Below are 16,672 nucleotides of genomic sequence, written 5' to 3'. Positions count from 1 at the left end.
TCAAACTGATGCTCTCCATGTTCCGTGTGGTTGGCTGTTTTCCGTATGTTTCACACTTTCAGAATTAATCACAAACTCTGGATTAAACCAGAGTTGACAGAAAAAGTTTGTACTGAGCGTTGCGAGACCGTTGAACCTGCATAAACCTGGTTGTATTCATATGGATTTGTCAACTACTCTGACAGACTACTCTGAAACTCTTTTGTTCATCTAGCTTTGTGAATCAAGCAGGCCTCAGAACAAAAGAATTGTAGACTGTTTATGTCCTGTTGCACAAAGCCAGTTTCAGTTTCTACAGATTAAGATTTTGAGCAAACTTTTTTTTCAGGCTCAGTAAGGTGGATTGGTTTTCAGTGGGTTTCATTGCTATGGTAATGTACGCTAAACGGCCAAAACAGGTTTTCTTCTGGGTTGGAGATTGTACACCATAACTTGACCAATCAGCTGTGAGTAAATATGCAATAAAGCCACTCCCCCTGTGTTTCTCTCTCCAAATTTAAATCTGGGAGGAGATCCTCCAGGACACCATCCACCATCTCATCAAGAGTATCCAGACATTATCGTGAGTGTGGGCCACACTTCTGATTTACATGAGTTGCTGTGATGAACAAGTTGGATCAGCCTGTAACTTCAGTTTTTTTACATATATTTTTGGTATGATTTTATCCAGCCCTCTCTGTCTTGATAATTTTGGTTTTCATTGAGTGTTAAATTAGACAAATAAAGATTTTCAAGTTGAATATTTTATTCATTGAGATCCAATCTGTGATTTTTGTATGAATATTTTATATGAATTAAACATAATTAAAATTCATATAATATAAATATAATAAATACTTTGCAGCATTTAAAAAAAATGTTTTAATTCTTTCACTCTTAACTGCTTTAATTTGAAGCGAGAGATACAGGGGGAGTGGCTTTATTGCATCAGAACATGGGTAGCCTCGCTTAGCTAGACCTTTAGACTGACGGCAGTAGGTCTGGACTCTGTGTGCCAAATGCATCCGATGATCTGCCATTGGACAGTGGGTGTGACGTCTGAGGCTTAGACTAAAACATGGTTTCAGGCAACAGGCCACTGATCAATGCAAGGGACAATGGCAAAAGAGTCATAGGTATTCTGTTACCAGAAAACCCCCACACAGTGCTCTGTTAGTGTCTGTCAGTCCTGCACTCAGAACACTCACACTCTCTCTTTGCTGTCAGGTTTTGTGAACACATTATGCTAATAGAACACACATTAGTTGTTTGTGCATCTACATGTAAAGGCAAACAGACTAGTTTAGTTCATTCTTTAAAACACTCGACTGCTGTTCTGTAAGTGTTGTATGCTAAACTTAGGTTAAAGTTTGGTGCTATAGACCATGTGTCTTGTGTAAAATTAATATAATGCATTTCTCCAGCAATTTTAAGTTACATGTGTGACACTGTTGAATTAGTTTGTCTCGTAACACTCTGCTGTTTCCCATAGCTGGAGTAATACCATGTACAGGAGCACAGAATTGCCAGATGGCTAAAATGTGATTTACAATTTAATTATCATTTATTATCATCACACACCGGGTCCCTAATAAACGAATTGTTGAAAGTAGCCTATGGGATACCCAGAATAATCAAATACCCAAATTAAAACATAACTAATATTTATGGCTAGAAACAGTCTAAATTTAAAAGTAAAAGGTTGGGACAACGGTTGGTTCTTCTTTTTTTTTTTGCAAATCAAAATGTTTGTATAGAGATTTTTAGTATAGAGAGTGTGTCAGTTGGATGTCTTCACTATGTGAGGAGAAACACACAGTAGTGCTGTTGTTGTTGTTGCTCTGCAGTCCCACCCCCACAGATTCATTGTCCCAGACTGAACAAGCCATGACCAGTTAGTAAACAAATGTATATGGCCTGCTCTGACTCCGATCCACACCCGTCATGGTCACAAATGCCCATAGTGAATCATAAGATAATGCAGAGATAATACATGAGCTGAAGCTCTACCTTATATAATATGGTATGAGCAGCTGTCCAGCTTGTGATTCATGGAATCGGGTGTAAGGACTGGCTATATGGGCTGTTTCCATTTGTGTCATGGCCAGCTGACGGGGGCTGTGCCTGCATGCGTTCATCTCGCTGCATGAGTTTAGTCAACGGATGAAGTAAGCGCCTGCCAGTAATTACTTAATCAGATCAGATTACATAGGAGAAAAGAGGATGTTGCTTTTGTTTTGTTTTAGCAATGCACTCGCATCCGGTTTTTAAATGGAAGTCTTCAGTAATTTGATCTTTCAGAGAGGCATAACTAGTCAAGTCACCTTGAGTGCTTTATACAATACAGGTTGTTTCAAAGCAGCTTTACAGTAGCTAATAAACATAATGATCACTGAAGCAAACAGTGAAAAGTTCAATTCTGCCGTAAAGCAGCTAGGAAGACAATAGGGTCATTGTTCAGTGTTGATTTGTTTAAATAACTGTAAAAATGATTAATTATTAAATGAGTTCAATTCAGCTGCAAAGCAGCTCTGGGGAAAACAATGATCGTCCAGCTCAGTTTGGTCCTCGTCCGCTAGTTACAGTGCAGATCAATAATATTGCTGAATATTAAGTAACTTATAATAGATCCTGAATGACTAAACAGAAAATAAATGTCTTGAATTTAGGTTTAAAGACCTCTGGTGGTCAAAAGTATATCATACACATCAGGAAATGCTGCAGTTTCTCAGACCCTCCTAACTCTATGATGTATATCACTGTGTGCTCAACTGTAATTCTAAAATGAAAAGCAGCTGATGAAACCGTGATCAAATCAGATAATCTTTACTAACGCTATAAGCACTTATTTGTAAATTCAAATTAAGTTTGATTTAGATAAAGTTTGAGATTCAATGCTGTTTTTTTATTGTGCTTAAAACAACATTTGACTTGAAACCTTGTGACAGTTAGGGACAGACACAAGTTTAGGCTATATTATTTTTTATTATCATAATTACAGTTTACCACATATGAATTAAGGGCAGGAAAGACAGTCAAGGTGTGGTTGCTGAAACTTTGACCTGAAATTGCAGTCATGCAATGATGCTGATACAATGGATCCAAAAATTATTTGATCAATCTTAAAATGTATTGAATGTTATTGCATTAACAAAATTTCAGAGATAAGAAAGTCTTAAAAACCATAGTTTAGAATTGAGACAAAGTGTTGCTGGTTAATGTGACCTACATGTGTGGTTACTCTTATATGAACTATTATCTAGAACTCTATTGGGTAAAGTCAGCTAAAATGGGCTAAATAAGGTTGTAGCATCATATCTCTTTAAAAAATTGTAAAAATGTTAAGTTAAAAAAGATATAGCTATATATTTAAGAGACCCACTAATTTATAAAAATGTAATTATATCTCATGCATAGGCTAGGCTATATATATTTGCTTATTACAATTGACCAAAAACGTGGCCCATTTTGCTGACTTCATCAGTTTTTGGTTAAATAAGGTCTGTGGTTAAAACCTCAAAATATGTTTACGTTTATAATTGCTAACTAACTCAAACCTTTTAGGGATTAAAAAAAAAATTAAATAAAGGCCAAAGGAGATATTTTTTTTACTTCTGCCCATTTTATTTAGGCTTTAAAGTTCATAAAAGTTGTGCTCATTTGTGAAGATCACTGTGAACAAAATGTGTAAGAATTATTAACTTTTCTTAGTCTCAGAACCTCTGGAAAAATCCTATTGGTTTTTGTTGAGGAAACCAGGGTGATGATAACAATTTCCGTGTTGTGTTGGCATAAAAAGAAGAAGTTGATGTTTTTATTTATACAGTCACATGAATAAAAAACGTCTGCAGTGTTTCATGAAAAAAAAAATAAAAAATGATATGTCAATTTTTATTTCATTGTGACTTTAAATCTGGATAAGCAGCAGCAATAATCTTCTGAAGTTGCAGCATTTGGATGCTTTATCAGCCAGAAATGTGTAAACAACAGTATGATGTTATAACGTAAATAATGATAGTAAATAAAATATTTCTCATTTCCTCAAAGCAGATGTCTATGGGCATTTCATATAACTCTTAATTACAATTTACATACAGTTGGTCTAAAATTACCTGGCTGACGTCTACAATTAGCCCAGTTAAAGAGACTGAAACCAGCTATTCAGAATGGCAGCTTGTCGGTATTTTCAACTTCTCAACCATATGATTGGTTGTAAGGATGTGATGGTGTTACTCCAAGCTCCTCCCGCATGAGGTGACAGGATTAGAAGAATAAGTAGAGCCTGATTAGTTTTTAGCAGCCTTGTGCAAAATGTCTCTGGACAGACAAACAAAAACGCATGGATTCTGACATACTACTGTGAGTAATGTGATGTGTATATATTTTGTGTTTAATAACTATAAAAAACCCTGCGATTTGATGTTCTTCATTGTGTGTCTGCATATGTTCCTATACTCATCAATGCTGTTAATGATCATATGTGATCGTGCAGAGAAGACTGAATAGGGTTTTTTGTTTACAAATTTTGAAACACTGAAATGAACACATTTTTGGTTCAAGAATGTATTGAAGAATGTAGAAAGAACGTTTACACTGTATTTATAAATGAATCCACAATAATATTTTGATGTCCTCTGTGGTCAAATGTGCCTTTTAGAACTGACAGTTGTAGCATCCTTAGTTAGGTGTCAGTCAAATGTTTATGTGGAAACAGAAAATGTATTTTTCGGTTCCAGACACACAGTGTAACTGATAGGTGGGCTGTTTCAGTACATGCCGTTTGGATAAAGGGGTCATGTGTTCAAAATGAGAACAGCGTAATATTCTTTAAAGGCTTACAGGGCTGAACAGATGTCCAGTGATGGACCGAACACTAAGATAACAAACCTCCCTACATCTCAGACACCAGTAAATGTAATTAGGCTACTGTGTGTTTATATGCAGTTGCCATACAGTATGTGAAGGTTATCTTTGTATTCAAGAGCTCATTCTGCTAGTTGGCTCAAAAACAATGCCTACTCAGCTCTTTTGCTGTGTTGAGATCTCATAGAGACATGAAATTAAGGAATAAATGCTAAATTGCTGAAGTCTGAAAAGATGGCTAGAAATATGTCTTTTTGGCTGTAAAATGAAGTGTCTATAAACATATATTTTTAATTAAAAGTGTTCCTATCTAAATTCCTGTATTAAACTAAGTTTATCTAAGTTCCAATATTAAAAGGGATCCTATCTTTTATCATACTGCTTGATATCCTATTTTTTTGGCCACTTTAAACATTACAGGTATTACAGAGTGGGTGATGGGAATTCGAAGTAACTAATGAATCCTTTATTATTGAGGTTAATGCTTGTGCGAGACACAACAGCTGATGTTTACATGCTTAATAAGACGTTGGCTAGTGATTGAGTGTCCCGTTATCTGCTTTCAGGTACGAGTTAAGGAGACGATGGTGCTCTCCCTGGTTCTCTCCTCCTCAGGTCAACATGTTCAACCTCATGAGCAATTGCTGCAACTGGATCTCCAAACTCCAGCAACCCCTGAGGTACCAGTCAACCAAGCAAATCCTATACAGTTCTATATGTTTCTTGTTGTTGTTGATCAGAAAAGGTTCTATAAATCCTTAAAGTGTTCTGTCAGGTTCCCATCAGGGATAACTTTATGAATTTTGCTTTACTTACATTTTTTTTATTCATTTGAATCAACTCTTGTTAACTAAACCGCTCGTAAATACTAGACAAAAATTAAATAACCCTTTAAACATGGAAAATCCCCTTGTAGTCTATAATTTTATCTCTTAAAACTCATCTTTGATCACCAAAATTACATAGGTTTAGTTCACCCAATAATTATTAAAAAATTATGTAATTTATGACTCGTAAGACCCGTGAGACCTCTGTTAAGCTTTGGAACACAGTTTAAGATATTTAAGATTTAGTCCGAGAGCTTTCTTTCCCTCCAATATATGTGCGTTATACTCTCCTTGTCCAGAAAGGAAATACAGACATCATAAAAAGTAGTCCATGTGACATCAGTGGGTTAGTTACAATGTTTTGAAGCATCGGAAATACATTTTGGTCCAAAAATAAAAAAAACTACGACTTTATTCATCATTGTATTTTCTTCCGGTTCTGTTGCTGAGCCTCGTTCAGTGACGCTGCTGACGTGTAATCAGTGCGCCCGAGTTTCATTTACAGTCTGAGGGAGACACTCTGTAAACAAAACAATCTTCGCAAACATGTCTCAGGATTTCGATACAGAGGAAGACTTGGTTTTTTTTTGCCCAGCCATATTTATTTAATCCCCAAATACACGGACGCACCAGATACACGTCAGCAGCGTCTTACGTCATCAGTGTCGCTGCGGATTCGTGAACGCGGATTGACAACAGAACAATACAATGATGAATAAAGTCGTAGTTTTTGTTTTTTTGGGCCAGAATATATTTTCAATGCTTCAAAACATTCTAACTCACTGATGTCACATGGACTACTTTGATGATGTCTTTATTACCTTTCTGGACAAGGACAGTATACCGTAATATCAACGTAATATTAATACAATATACATTTTTAATGGAGGGTCAGAAAACTCTCGGACTAAATCTAAAATATCTTAAACTGTGTTCCAAAGATGAACAGAGGTCTTCTGGGCTCGGAACGACGTGAGGGTGACTCATTAATGACATAATTTTCATTTTTGGGTGAACTAACCCTTTAAAGGTTTTTCCTTGTGAAAATTATTTTCTTCATGCCTTAAAATAGCTTGAATCACTGCAAATGCAAAGAATATCTATAGCCCGGACTACCTGATCCACTCAATCTCAAACTTTACTGTATAAATGCTTCACAATGGCAAGTGGAATTACTGGTCGTATTTAGCCTTAATGTTTGAACCAGAAACTGATTCAGAAGAAATGGAAGAGTGAATTATAGACATGTGTACAGTATGTATCGCTCTCTATGTTGGACACATGGCGGTAACTGATATTAGCCTTTGGCTTGACAATGTTATCAAACAGCTATGTGTTGCTAATGTTACACAAACCATGTTCACATTCGCCATCTCAAAATCACAGAGCTGCCTTCAAAAAATCAGTTTCCTTAGAAACTCTTTAAACAATTTAGAACATCAGTGGAGAAAGGCATATAGTTCATCATAACATTGTATACATAATCCATCCACTATGTTGCTATTGCTAAATGTACTCGGTTTTTAATTTCAACAGAAAAATATACCTCTTTAGACTCCCCTGCTTCAGAGCAGTCATAGTTAATGAAATGCAAAACCCGCCCGCACGTTGACATGATTGGTTACAACATGTTTGTGACGTACTGTAGAAAACAATGGTGTTGACTGATGAATTTGCACATGGTTTGTCTTAAAACAGATTAAAAACACCACATAGACATATAAACGACATTAAAAATGTGATTTTCAGCACATGGGGTCTTTATATAGAAACCTTTTAGCATAAAGGGTTGTTTAAAACTCAAGAACCTCAGGGTTTTGTACAGAACTTAATTAACCTTGTTTAAAAATGTTCACAGGAAGATCACAGTGCTAGTGGTTGGTTTGGACAAGGTTGGAAAAACATCTTGTGTCAGAGGGATGTTGAGAGGTAAATGAAATTGAATATTAGAGAGAGATTTGTAGATACTAAATTGACTACATTTGTTGCATTTTAATGTTATGCAACTTTGTTCAGTGCCCCCCGGAGAAGTAGGCCCCACTCGTGAATGTGTCCGCACTGAATTAAAGCTGGAGAACTACTTGGTTAACATACTGGATATGGGTGGGGCTCAAGAGGTTCGGGGGTCCTGGAGAGAGCATTACGGTGAAGCTCATGGCATCATCTTTGTGGTGGATTCCAGTGACCGACAACGAATCAAAGAGGTCAAAGAAGTTCTTGTGGACTTGCTGAAGCATCCAAGAGTAGCAGGAAAGCCTCTTCTTGTGTAAGATAGCCCTGTTTACAACTGCTATACTGAGTAACCTGTCCACGGTCACCCGCTTTTTGAGCATAGATCTAAACTTACATTTCTGTATTTCATGAATGCTTTGGAATAAAAGACCAAGGGAAGAGAAGGTTGTTCTTTTTTTTAAAGAAGACACTCAGCAGATTATTGCAGATAATTCACTTTAGACATTCTGCTAACTTTAAATAACCTTGCAACTACATGTCAACTAGCAGCCATTACAGTATTATTAGTCTGTCTGCTCAATACTTCTTAAAACAATTTCTTTTGATGGTCCCCAACAGACATTCTATCGGCTAGAAACTTTAAAATCTTAGGTCAAAAGGTGCGGTTTCCATGGTAACATAATGTTCCATAATGGATGTGAGAGTGTTTAAGCCTTCGAATAATACCTCATGTATGATGAGTACTACAAGGAAAAAAGGGAAAAGGCACTACAAACAATACAGTTTTAAAATCAATATAAAAATTTCAATTTTAACAAGGTACAAATTGCTGCCCTAAGCCATATTCAGTGTCTAATCTGTGACTATTTTGACCATCTCATAACAGGCTGGCCAATAAACAGGACAAAATGAATGCTCTGCTGGGAAATGAACTTATTGAAATTCTCTCCCTCGAGAGGCTGGTCAACCAAAGCCGGTCCCTTTGCCATATTGTGAGTACTGTGGACAATTAAAAATCAAAATCTGACAAATGCAAAATATATGAGAAACCTTCAGGAAGTGATTATAGAGTAGAGCAACTGATAATATGCCAGAATTGTCAACTTGTAAATGATTATGGCAACACCTTGACTGGTTACCAGTAGTTTTATTACCATATACTTTGAGCGGTTGATTTTTAATCTACAGGAGCCATGTTCTGCCTCAACGGACTTGCGTCGCTGGTCAGACAGAAAGACCCTGCGAGGCCTCAGATGGCTACTGCGAGCCGTGTGCCTGGACTACCCAGACCTCTGTGCCCGTGTGATGAGGGATGGGAGGCGACCATTAGGGCCAGAAGAAAAGGAAAAGAGAGGAAAAATAGAGAAGAGCCGGAACAAATCTAAAGAGGAGAGGTGAGTTCTGCTTTACTACTTTTACTACTTTTACTACTACACACATTTTTTTTTGTAAGAGGTTTATACTCACCAAAGCAGCATTTACTTGATCAAAAACAGTAAAAACAGTAATATTATTACAGTTTTAAATAACTTTAAGTTTTCTATTTGAATATATGAAGAGTTCAGATGCAAAAGCCCATTTGAATTTTTCTTCTAAAATGATCATTTTTATCAAGCTTATATATTTAAGTTCAGTAATTTCACTTAAATGGCAATGAAGATTACCTATTAATTGTCATTTAAGTGAAATTACTGAACTTAAATATACAAGCTTGATAAAAATGGTAATTTTAGAAGAAAATTTCAAATGGTATTTAGAGGCTTTTGCATCTGAACTCTTCATATTTTCAAATGTAATTTATTCTTGTTATGGCAAAGCTGCAATTTTTTGTGATCCGTCAGAAATCATTCTAATATTTTCATTTGCTGCTCTAAAAACATTTATTATCAATGTTGAAAACACTTGCTGCTTAATATTTTTGTGTTTTTTTTTCAGGATACTTTGATGAATAGAAAGTTCAAAGGAACAGCCTTTATTTTGTTACAATATAAATGTTTAACGTTCTCTTTTGATTAGTTTAACAAATTGCATTTTAATTACATCGTACAGAGCCAAAACTTTTTAACGGTAGTGTTTTATATGCTAATTTGTGTACATATAATAATTAGATAAGATGTTCTTGTCTTGCAGAACACGGACAAGCAAAACAGATATCCGTCAAGAACATCACAGTGAAACTGAGAGGAAAAATGGGAGTCTGCAACCAATCAGAAATATTCTAAATAAGGTAAAAATCTTCATCATGGAAATTTTAAGAAATCTATACTGTTATATAACTCACTTTACTTATTGATTTCCCCTTGGTATGTTAGGAGAGCTCTTCAAAAAAGAAATTAAGCAAAAAGAAGAAAGTGAATGTTAAAATTAAGATGGAGAATCCAAGCAGAGGAGAAAATGAAAAAGAGTTGGAGGAGATGGAAGGAAATGAAGCAGAACAGGAACACAGTATCCAGAAAGAGAAAGCCAGCAGTGCTTTGCTGCCACCAAAACGTGGAAAGCTGAAACGTAAAGTAAAAGTAAAAGAAGAGAACTTGGGTATACCTGAATCCCCCAACAGTGAGGTCTCCAAACCCTCTAGAGGTACTTGGTGTCAACAACTGAATACGGAAGCTTATACACACTTTAAGGGGTATTGTTCAACCAAAAATGAAAATTCTGTCATTAATTACTCACCCTCATGTCGTTCCAAACTCGACAAAGGAATTTTGTTCACCTTTGGAACACAGATGAAGATCTTTTTGATGAAAACTGAGAGCTTTCTGTCACTATTTTGCTTCAAAAAGTTCAAAAAGAGATCGTAAAACTTCGAAATTTTCTGACGAGACATTATTTTTGACAGAATTTGGGTGAACTATCCCTTTTAAAATAGAGAATCTTTATTGGCATTGATGTTCCACGAAGAACCTTTAAAACCCATGAAACCTTTCCATTTGACAAAAGTTTCTTCATAATGGAAGCAGGTTCTTTAGATTGAAGAAAGTTCTGCACTAATGTTCTTATACGGCAGTGCAGCAACACACACACAAAAACTTTTGGAACCTTAATTTTTAGGAGTGTATGTCCTTAAAACTGTGAAATACAGCATATTATTTCCCTCTCATGCTTTTAACCTATACTTATTCACAGGAAAAGAGGCAAGAAAGAGAAAAAAGAAGACTGTTAAAGTAAAACGAAAGAACAAGATAAACACAGAGGAAGTTCCCACTGCTTATGCACAGCCTGTTGATCTTTCAACTACTTTCGGTGAGCATTATTGACTTTTAAACCACTATTCATTTTGATCAGGGCTGTTCTTGGGATGAATTTTGGCTTTGTGGGAGGAATTTTATAACACAATATATGACCTTTATACTTATTGTCAATAATTGTTGTACACTGATTTTAAAATTAGAAAACAAACAAAACAATTTGCTGAAAACAGACAGTCCTGATCTGTAGAAATGTAGACTAATTTAAAGCATTTAATTTGCCTGTTTCTTAATAGACCTTTACCGAAAAGCAATTTTGGCTCTCAAAGCCCGACAGGAACAGGACATTGTTTCTGGATAGTGAAGAAAACGTATCCTGAAGGTTATCACTAAGAATGAAGAAATGGATGGCTTGCTGAACCACGTATCGATGTCTTTCACTGGATGATGAACTGAGCCCATCTGCAAACCAGTTACTGTTTTGTATTGGCTAGGAAGTCATCATCATTACTTTTGTAAAGACTTTTTGGGGCAACTTTAATATGAATATGTATATAATTTGTATTTTAATTGTATAAAGAGATATTTGAGTTATGATTGAGAAAGAATTAAACATTCAGGAAGTTCTGTCTTGAAAAGAGACTATGAAGATGATAGTGTATTATTAGTGAAATGTGTTTATCAATGTAAACCTATATGATGAATCAGTCTCATGATTTACCATGGTGTACTTATATGATTTATTTATCTTTGAACCTGAGATATTCTTTACAGGTTTGAATAAGAAGTTGCCTACCCTTTTTTTTGTGAAATTTGTAAAAATATGAATCCATTTCATTTTAGCCATTTTATACTTTTTATAGAAGTGTCATGGTTTTATAAGGAGAAAAAAAATTATTATTACACAGAATAATCATCCCTGAAGTTTTTCCACCAGATATATGAACAAATAAATCCAGATAAAAATATTGTGTTGTTTTTTTAATCAACTGATTCAAGCTTATAGCCTACACCTGTTTTGTTTTGTTTTTTTGGAGATGAATTAACTCTAAAACTTAAAGGATTGGATAGTTCTCTCAAAAGTGAAAATTCAGTCATCATTTACTCACCCTCAAATTGTTCCAAATCTGTTCCAAAAAAAAAAAAAAAAAAAACCTTTATTCAACAATGACTTTCGGTCTTGTGGATGCATCGAGGGCGGATGTCGACCACAAAGTGGTGAACAGAGGCCCACACAAGACAATTAATTGTTGAATAAAGTAGTTATTTTTTTGTTTTTGCGCTCAAAAAGTATTCTCGTCACTTGATAAACTTAAGGTTGAACCACTGTAGTCACTTGGACTATTTTGAACATTGTCTTTACTAACTACCAGCAAGTTTCAATTAGACATAGAAGCCTATGGAGGAATGAGACACAGGTCTCAGATTTAATAAAAAATATCTTAATTTGTGTTCCAAAGATGAAAGAAAGTCTTACGGGGTTGGAACAACACGAGGGTGAGTAATTACTGACAGAATTGCCACTTCAGAACCCTATACTCACTACTCACTAGCCTGACTTCGTCATACTCATATTCTAGTCAGAACTTCCAGACTAAAATATATTGTGGGCGGGGTTCGGGCGGCTACCAATGGAAATATTTTAGCTTAGGTGATAATGTCTAATTCATTAAAGTTCTAAATTAAAATCATTATTAAGAAAGTAAATCCACACAGTGAAGTGATTTTCTAATTTTCTTATTTCTAATAACTTGTTTTTTTCTTGGGAGTTTACACTGCAGTTGGATATCAGTGACAACAGCGCCCTCTAAAGGTGCTTCTTAATAGTGTTGCGGAATGAAATGCAGCCATATTTGACAGTGTTCAAGCCCTTCCCCCCTTCAGCATCTTCAGCAGGACAGTGAAGAAAGCTGGAGCGGGACAACGAATGCCAATCGCAGGGAGACTTTACAGAAGATGGCCTCGCCAAGAACAATAACCATTGTCGCCCTTTCCTTTGCACTGGGTCTCTTTTTCGTGTTCATGGGTACAATTAAACTCACACCAAGATTAAGCAAAGATGCATATAGTGAAATGGTAAGTGATCGTCGTTTAGCAGCGCCTGTAATAATAATCAAAGTAACGTTAGCGTAAGCTTTAGCTGGAGGCAAACGGCTTTGCTTTAGGTGGGGGTGTTAATGTAACGTAATTGTCTGTTTTTGCATTGTCCATTAAATGTCCGCTAGCGCTGTTGCTGCCTGCTTTTGTAACGTTGGCTAACGTTATTTAAATAAAAAAATCATATTGGCTATCGAGTTGAATAGAAATTACACTGCAAATAGTTATCTCTATAATCTAAAATACATGACAGACATAATTAGATTCTTAACGAGTCGGACTGTGTAAAATAACTGAACATCACTGGAGCAGTTGAACAGCGAATTATGTGCACACAGCCGCAACATTGTTTTATGAGGCTACCGCATAAGTTAAATAGGTCAATTACGACATCCCAATGCGCATCATCTGTATGATAAATGGAACAAACGCTCTCAAATACGTGTGATTGTTTTGTGATATCGTTCTATCAATTATTTTGAAGCGGATGATGATAAAGCAATGGCGGCGCTTTCCAGCAAATTCCAGGCTATCTTCCATCTGCAGGTGCAGCAACTGCTGTGATGTCATAGACACATTCATTTTTTTTTTTTTTTTTTTACTAGGCTATTTATTTAATAAAAAGTTCATCGTTACAATTCAGTGCAGTACAGTTGCGTCAATATGAGCATAATATAAAAAGTATTTCAAATGTTTGCATCGAACACACAACACACAATGTAAACTTCAAAACTTCATTAGCTTGTAAACTGTGTTTCATGCAATTAAACTTTGTTTTATAGCCTATTAGTGAAGACATTGCTTAGATTTCCATTGACTCTTCAAATGGTCTTCGTTTCCTGTTTACACTTCTGGGCTTCGGGGACCCCAACAATTGATTGAGTAATTATACAAAAAATATACATTTTTAATCATACAAATAATATATCATTTTTTTTTGTTTACTTCTCATCTATTCATTAATGCTTTGTTTTTGGAGATATAAAATACTTTTGTATCCATATACCACACAATTCCTCAACTACACCATTAGCTTTAGCATTAGCATATGAAATGTTATTTTTTATGATACATTGCATTTATGCTCTAATACTAGGCCTTCATTTCTGTGTAAAAATTTTCAGATTTATGTCAGATTTTTTTTTTTTTGACACATTGTTTTTTACATTTCTCATTAATTTCAATGTGGGGTCATATTGACCCGAAGACCAGAAGTGTAAACAATTTTTTTTACATACCTTTAGAACAACCGAATCAAGCCCAGTTTTTTTGTGTGTATAGATAGATAATGTTTGAAAAGTCACAAAATCTTATTCCACTGACATGAAGGGAACCTTTTTTTTTGTTAAGTAAAAGTCGATTGGGGTTGTATAGACCCCATGACCCCATTGAGGGTTACTGATATTTTCTATTTCTATACATTGATCACAGAAACGGTCAAAACATTCAAATAAAAACGTTAAAATCCAAAATATGCCTTTTTAAAAATATTGTGTATATATTTTTATATATTCTTGATAAGATTGCATTTTACCTGCTTCTAAATTCCATAATAATGTTTCTTTTCCAGAAAAGAGCTTACAAGAGTTATGCCAAGGCCCTTCCAGTGTTGAAAAAAATGGGCATTTCCTCTGTACTTCTACGCAAGATTATTGGTACTCTTGAGGTGGGATGTGGAATTGTTCTGACGCTTGTGCCTGGGAGACCAAAAGACGTGGCCAACTTTATTCTGCTACTGGTCATGCTAGCGGTCCTCTTCTTCCACCAGCTGGTTGGAGATCCTCTAAAACGCTATGCCCATGCCCTGGTATTTGGTATTTTGCTGACGTGCCGGCTGCTCATTGCTCGTCAGGGTGAGGATCGGCCAGAGAGGGAGGAGAGACGAGAAGAGCAGATCAATGCCCAGGAAAAGAACAAAGTCAAAGTTTCTTAGCTCCACATTAAGAGCACCGAGCAGCAGATCTGTGCTTGTATGATGGAGAAGGTCCTCAGAAAAAAAAAGACAGTAGTCCCAAAAGGTGATTTATGTCCCAGCATCCCAAAAATCAGTTCTAATCTTACCTTTTACCTCATGTCTCACCTGAAAAACGTCTTTGAATCTAATCTAAGTCCTCACCACAATTACCATTGTGGCAACTGTTTTGGCTGTGGTTTTGCAGCAAAAGATTAAACTACTGTTATATTAATATCATGTTTTTGGCCTTCATTGAACAATATTCCAAATGCCACTTAGATTGTACATTAACTTCAAATGTCAGCTATTTTTTATTTACTTTTTGAATTACTGTACATGAGTACTATACAAAACCAGTTGTTTTTCATTAAGATTTTTTTTAAATTGGGTTAAAAGGTTAAACTTTGCCCGTCACTTTACCCTAAATTCGTCGAATTTAGATGGTAGACCTTTTCTGTAGCCTCAAAATCTTTTACAAACATCAAAAATGAAAATATAAAAGTTTGTTTAGAGACAAGGAAGTTCTCGATATTATTTATATTACTGTAGCGGTTATTTTGTGTATTTTTACTTGTGAGGATTTTCAAAAGGTTTGTTTTTGTTATCAATTTTGATTTTCTTGTTTGAAAATACACAGTCCAATAAAAACGTATCCTTGGAATCTTTTGTTTTAGAACAGGACTATAACATTTTTTATTAACCATTTTCAGTACTAAATAGGATGAAATTGTTTTTCTGTATTGCAGATTTTTGTTCCCATTTATTGTATTTTGTTTCGATCAATGTGTTCCTCTATACTGTTCTGCACAGCACTGCACATTTTGGTGTTTTTCTAAGTGTTGAATTTTGTGTCTTTAAAAATATATATATATTCAAAATGTACAGTGCTGGAAGGAGTAGAATTGAGAAAAATGTCATATGTTTGTATGTATTCTGCTCCTAATATGCTGTTTGTACTGAGTAAAAATACCTAGCTGAGAACATGGATTTGACCTGTGTCTAACCCGTTTCCAGAATGCCTAGATAGATAGTCCAAGAAATGAATTGATTCTTAGTTTAAACAGAATGGGCCATGTTACACACTTGACAGTTAGGGAAAATGTTTGTGCATGCAGATGCTGAGAATAAAACCTCTATGCAGTTTACCATTGAGATTGGATGACAGTATTAAAAACACTTGTGATTTTCATCTCTTGCACACTTTTCACAAAATATTTTGAATACAATTATCATATTACTTATTACTATATACTTACATGAATATGCTTATATAGCTCAATGCAGTGGAAACCAGTGTTACAAACAAAAATGAATATCCTCACAAAATTAATTTTCAATCCACCAAAAGAAATGTTTAAAGCATAGCATAGCTTCAACTGTGTATTGTCATTCATAACATGAAATAGGCTACATATTATTGTACCCTATTTACAGTTCTTACATTTTGATAGCAACATTGCTGTTAATCAAATATAGTCAACTCGTTATATTGTTGATTTTGTCAATTTTCTGCTGTTGTAGTCGGTGTATATTTCACATTTCAACCACATTGACACTGCAGTGTACACCCCAGTCCAGTAGGTGGCGGAGGTGCATTTTCTACGTTAAAACACCACATGAAATAGAGTGGATCCGCAGTGCTCAGAGTAGTCTTTACTAGCATAGATATGCATAATCGGCCATCTTGTCACAGGCACGCTTTCTGGTGGGCTCTGTGGTATCTCACGTAAGATTAGTGACCAGCACGAACACAAATACTCTTATCCTGTTGAAATCTTGACGGATTTACAAACGGTTTGGTTTCTTACAAA

The 16,672-nt window shown here is 35.4% G+C and overlaps 2 protein-coding genes across 2 annotated transcripts; both read left to right on the top strand.

Moving 5' to 3' along the window:
• The first annotated feature begins 5,156 nt into the window (after positions 1-5,156).
• arl13a (ARF like GTPase 13A) lies at positions 5,157-11,742 on the top strand. The gene is made up of 9 exons (XM_039655182.2): positions 5,157-5,522; positions 7,528-7,598; positions 7,686-7,935; positions 8,509-8,614; positions 8,811-9,016; positions 9,753-9,849; positions 9,935-10,202; positions 10,749-10,865; positions 11,107-11,742. The coding sequence occupies exons 1-9, from the start codon at positions 5,464-5,466 to the stop codon at positions 11,169-11,171; spliced, it is 1,239 nt and encodes a 412-aa protein (XP_039511116.2). The 5' UTR covers positions 5,157-5,463; the 3' UTR covers positions 11,172-11,742.
• Positions 11,743-12,670: 928 nt separating this feature from the next.
• Positions 12,671-15,093, top strand: tmem35a (transmembrane protein 35A). The gene is made up of 2 exons (XM_039655183.2): positions 12,671-12,886; positions 14,478-15,093. Exons 1-2 carry the CDS (start codon positions 12,767-12,769, stop codon positions 14,838-14,840), a joined length of 483 nt encoding a protein of 160 aa, XP_039511117.2. The 5' UTR covers positions 12,671-12,766; the 3' UTR covers positions 14,841-15,093.
• Positions 15,094-16,672: the final 1,579 nt, after the last annotated feature.

Source organism: Pimephales promelas, chromosome 9, assembly GCF_988280905.1.
Source record: "Pimephales promelas chromosome 9, fPimPro1.hap1.1, whole genome shotgun sequence".
In the NCBI taxonomy this organism is placed as follows: Eukaryota; Metazoa; Chordata; class Actinopteri; order Cypriniformes; family Leuciscidae; genus Pimephales; species Pimephales promelas.
Note: the sequence above shows the minus strand (reverse complement) of the source record. Positions and strands in the feature narration are given on the sequence as shown.

Coding starts and splice junctions, on each gene's coding strand:
- tmem35a (XM_039655183.2), top strand. CDS start 12,767: ATGGCCTCGCCAAGAACAATAACCATTGTCGCCCTTTCCTTTGCACTG. Junction 12,887..14,477: donor AAGATGCATATAGTGAAATG/GTAAGTGATCGT, acceptor TTTCTTTTCCAG/AAAAGAGCTTACAAGAGTTA.
- arl13a (XM_039655182.2), top strand. CDS start 5,464: ATGTTCAACCTCATGAGCAATTGCTGCAACTGGATCTCCAAACTCCAG. Junction 5,523..7,527: donor AAACTCCAGCAACCCCTGAG/GTACCAGTCAAC, acceptor AAATGTTCACAG/GAAGATCACAGTGCTAGTGG. Junction 9,850..9,934: donor TCAGAAATATTCTAAATAAG/GTAAAAATCTTC, acceptor TTGGTATGTTAG/GAGAGCTCTTCAAAAAAGAA.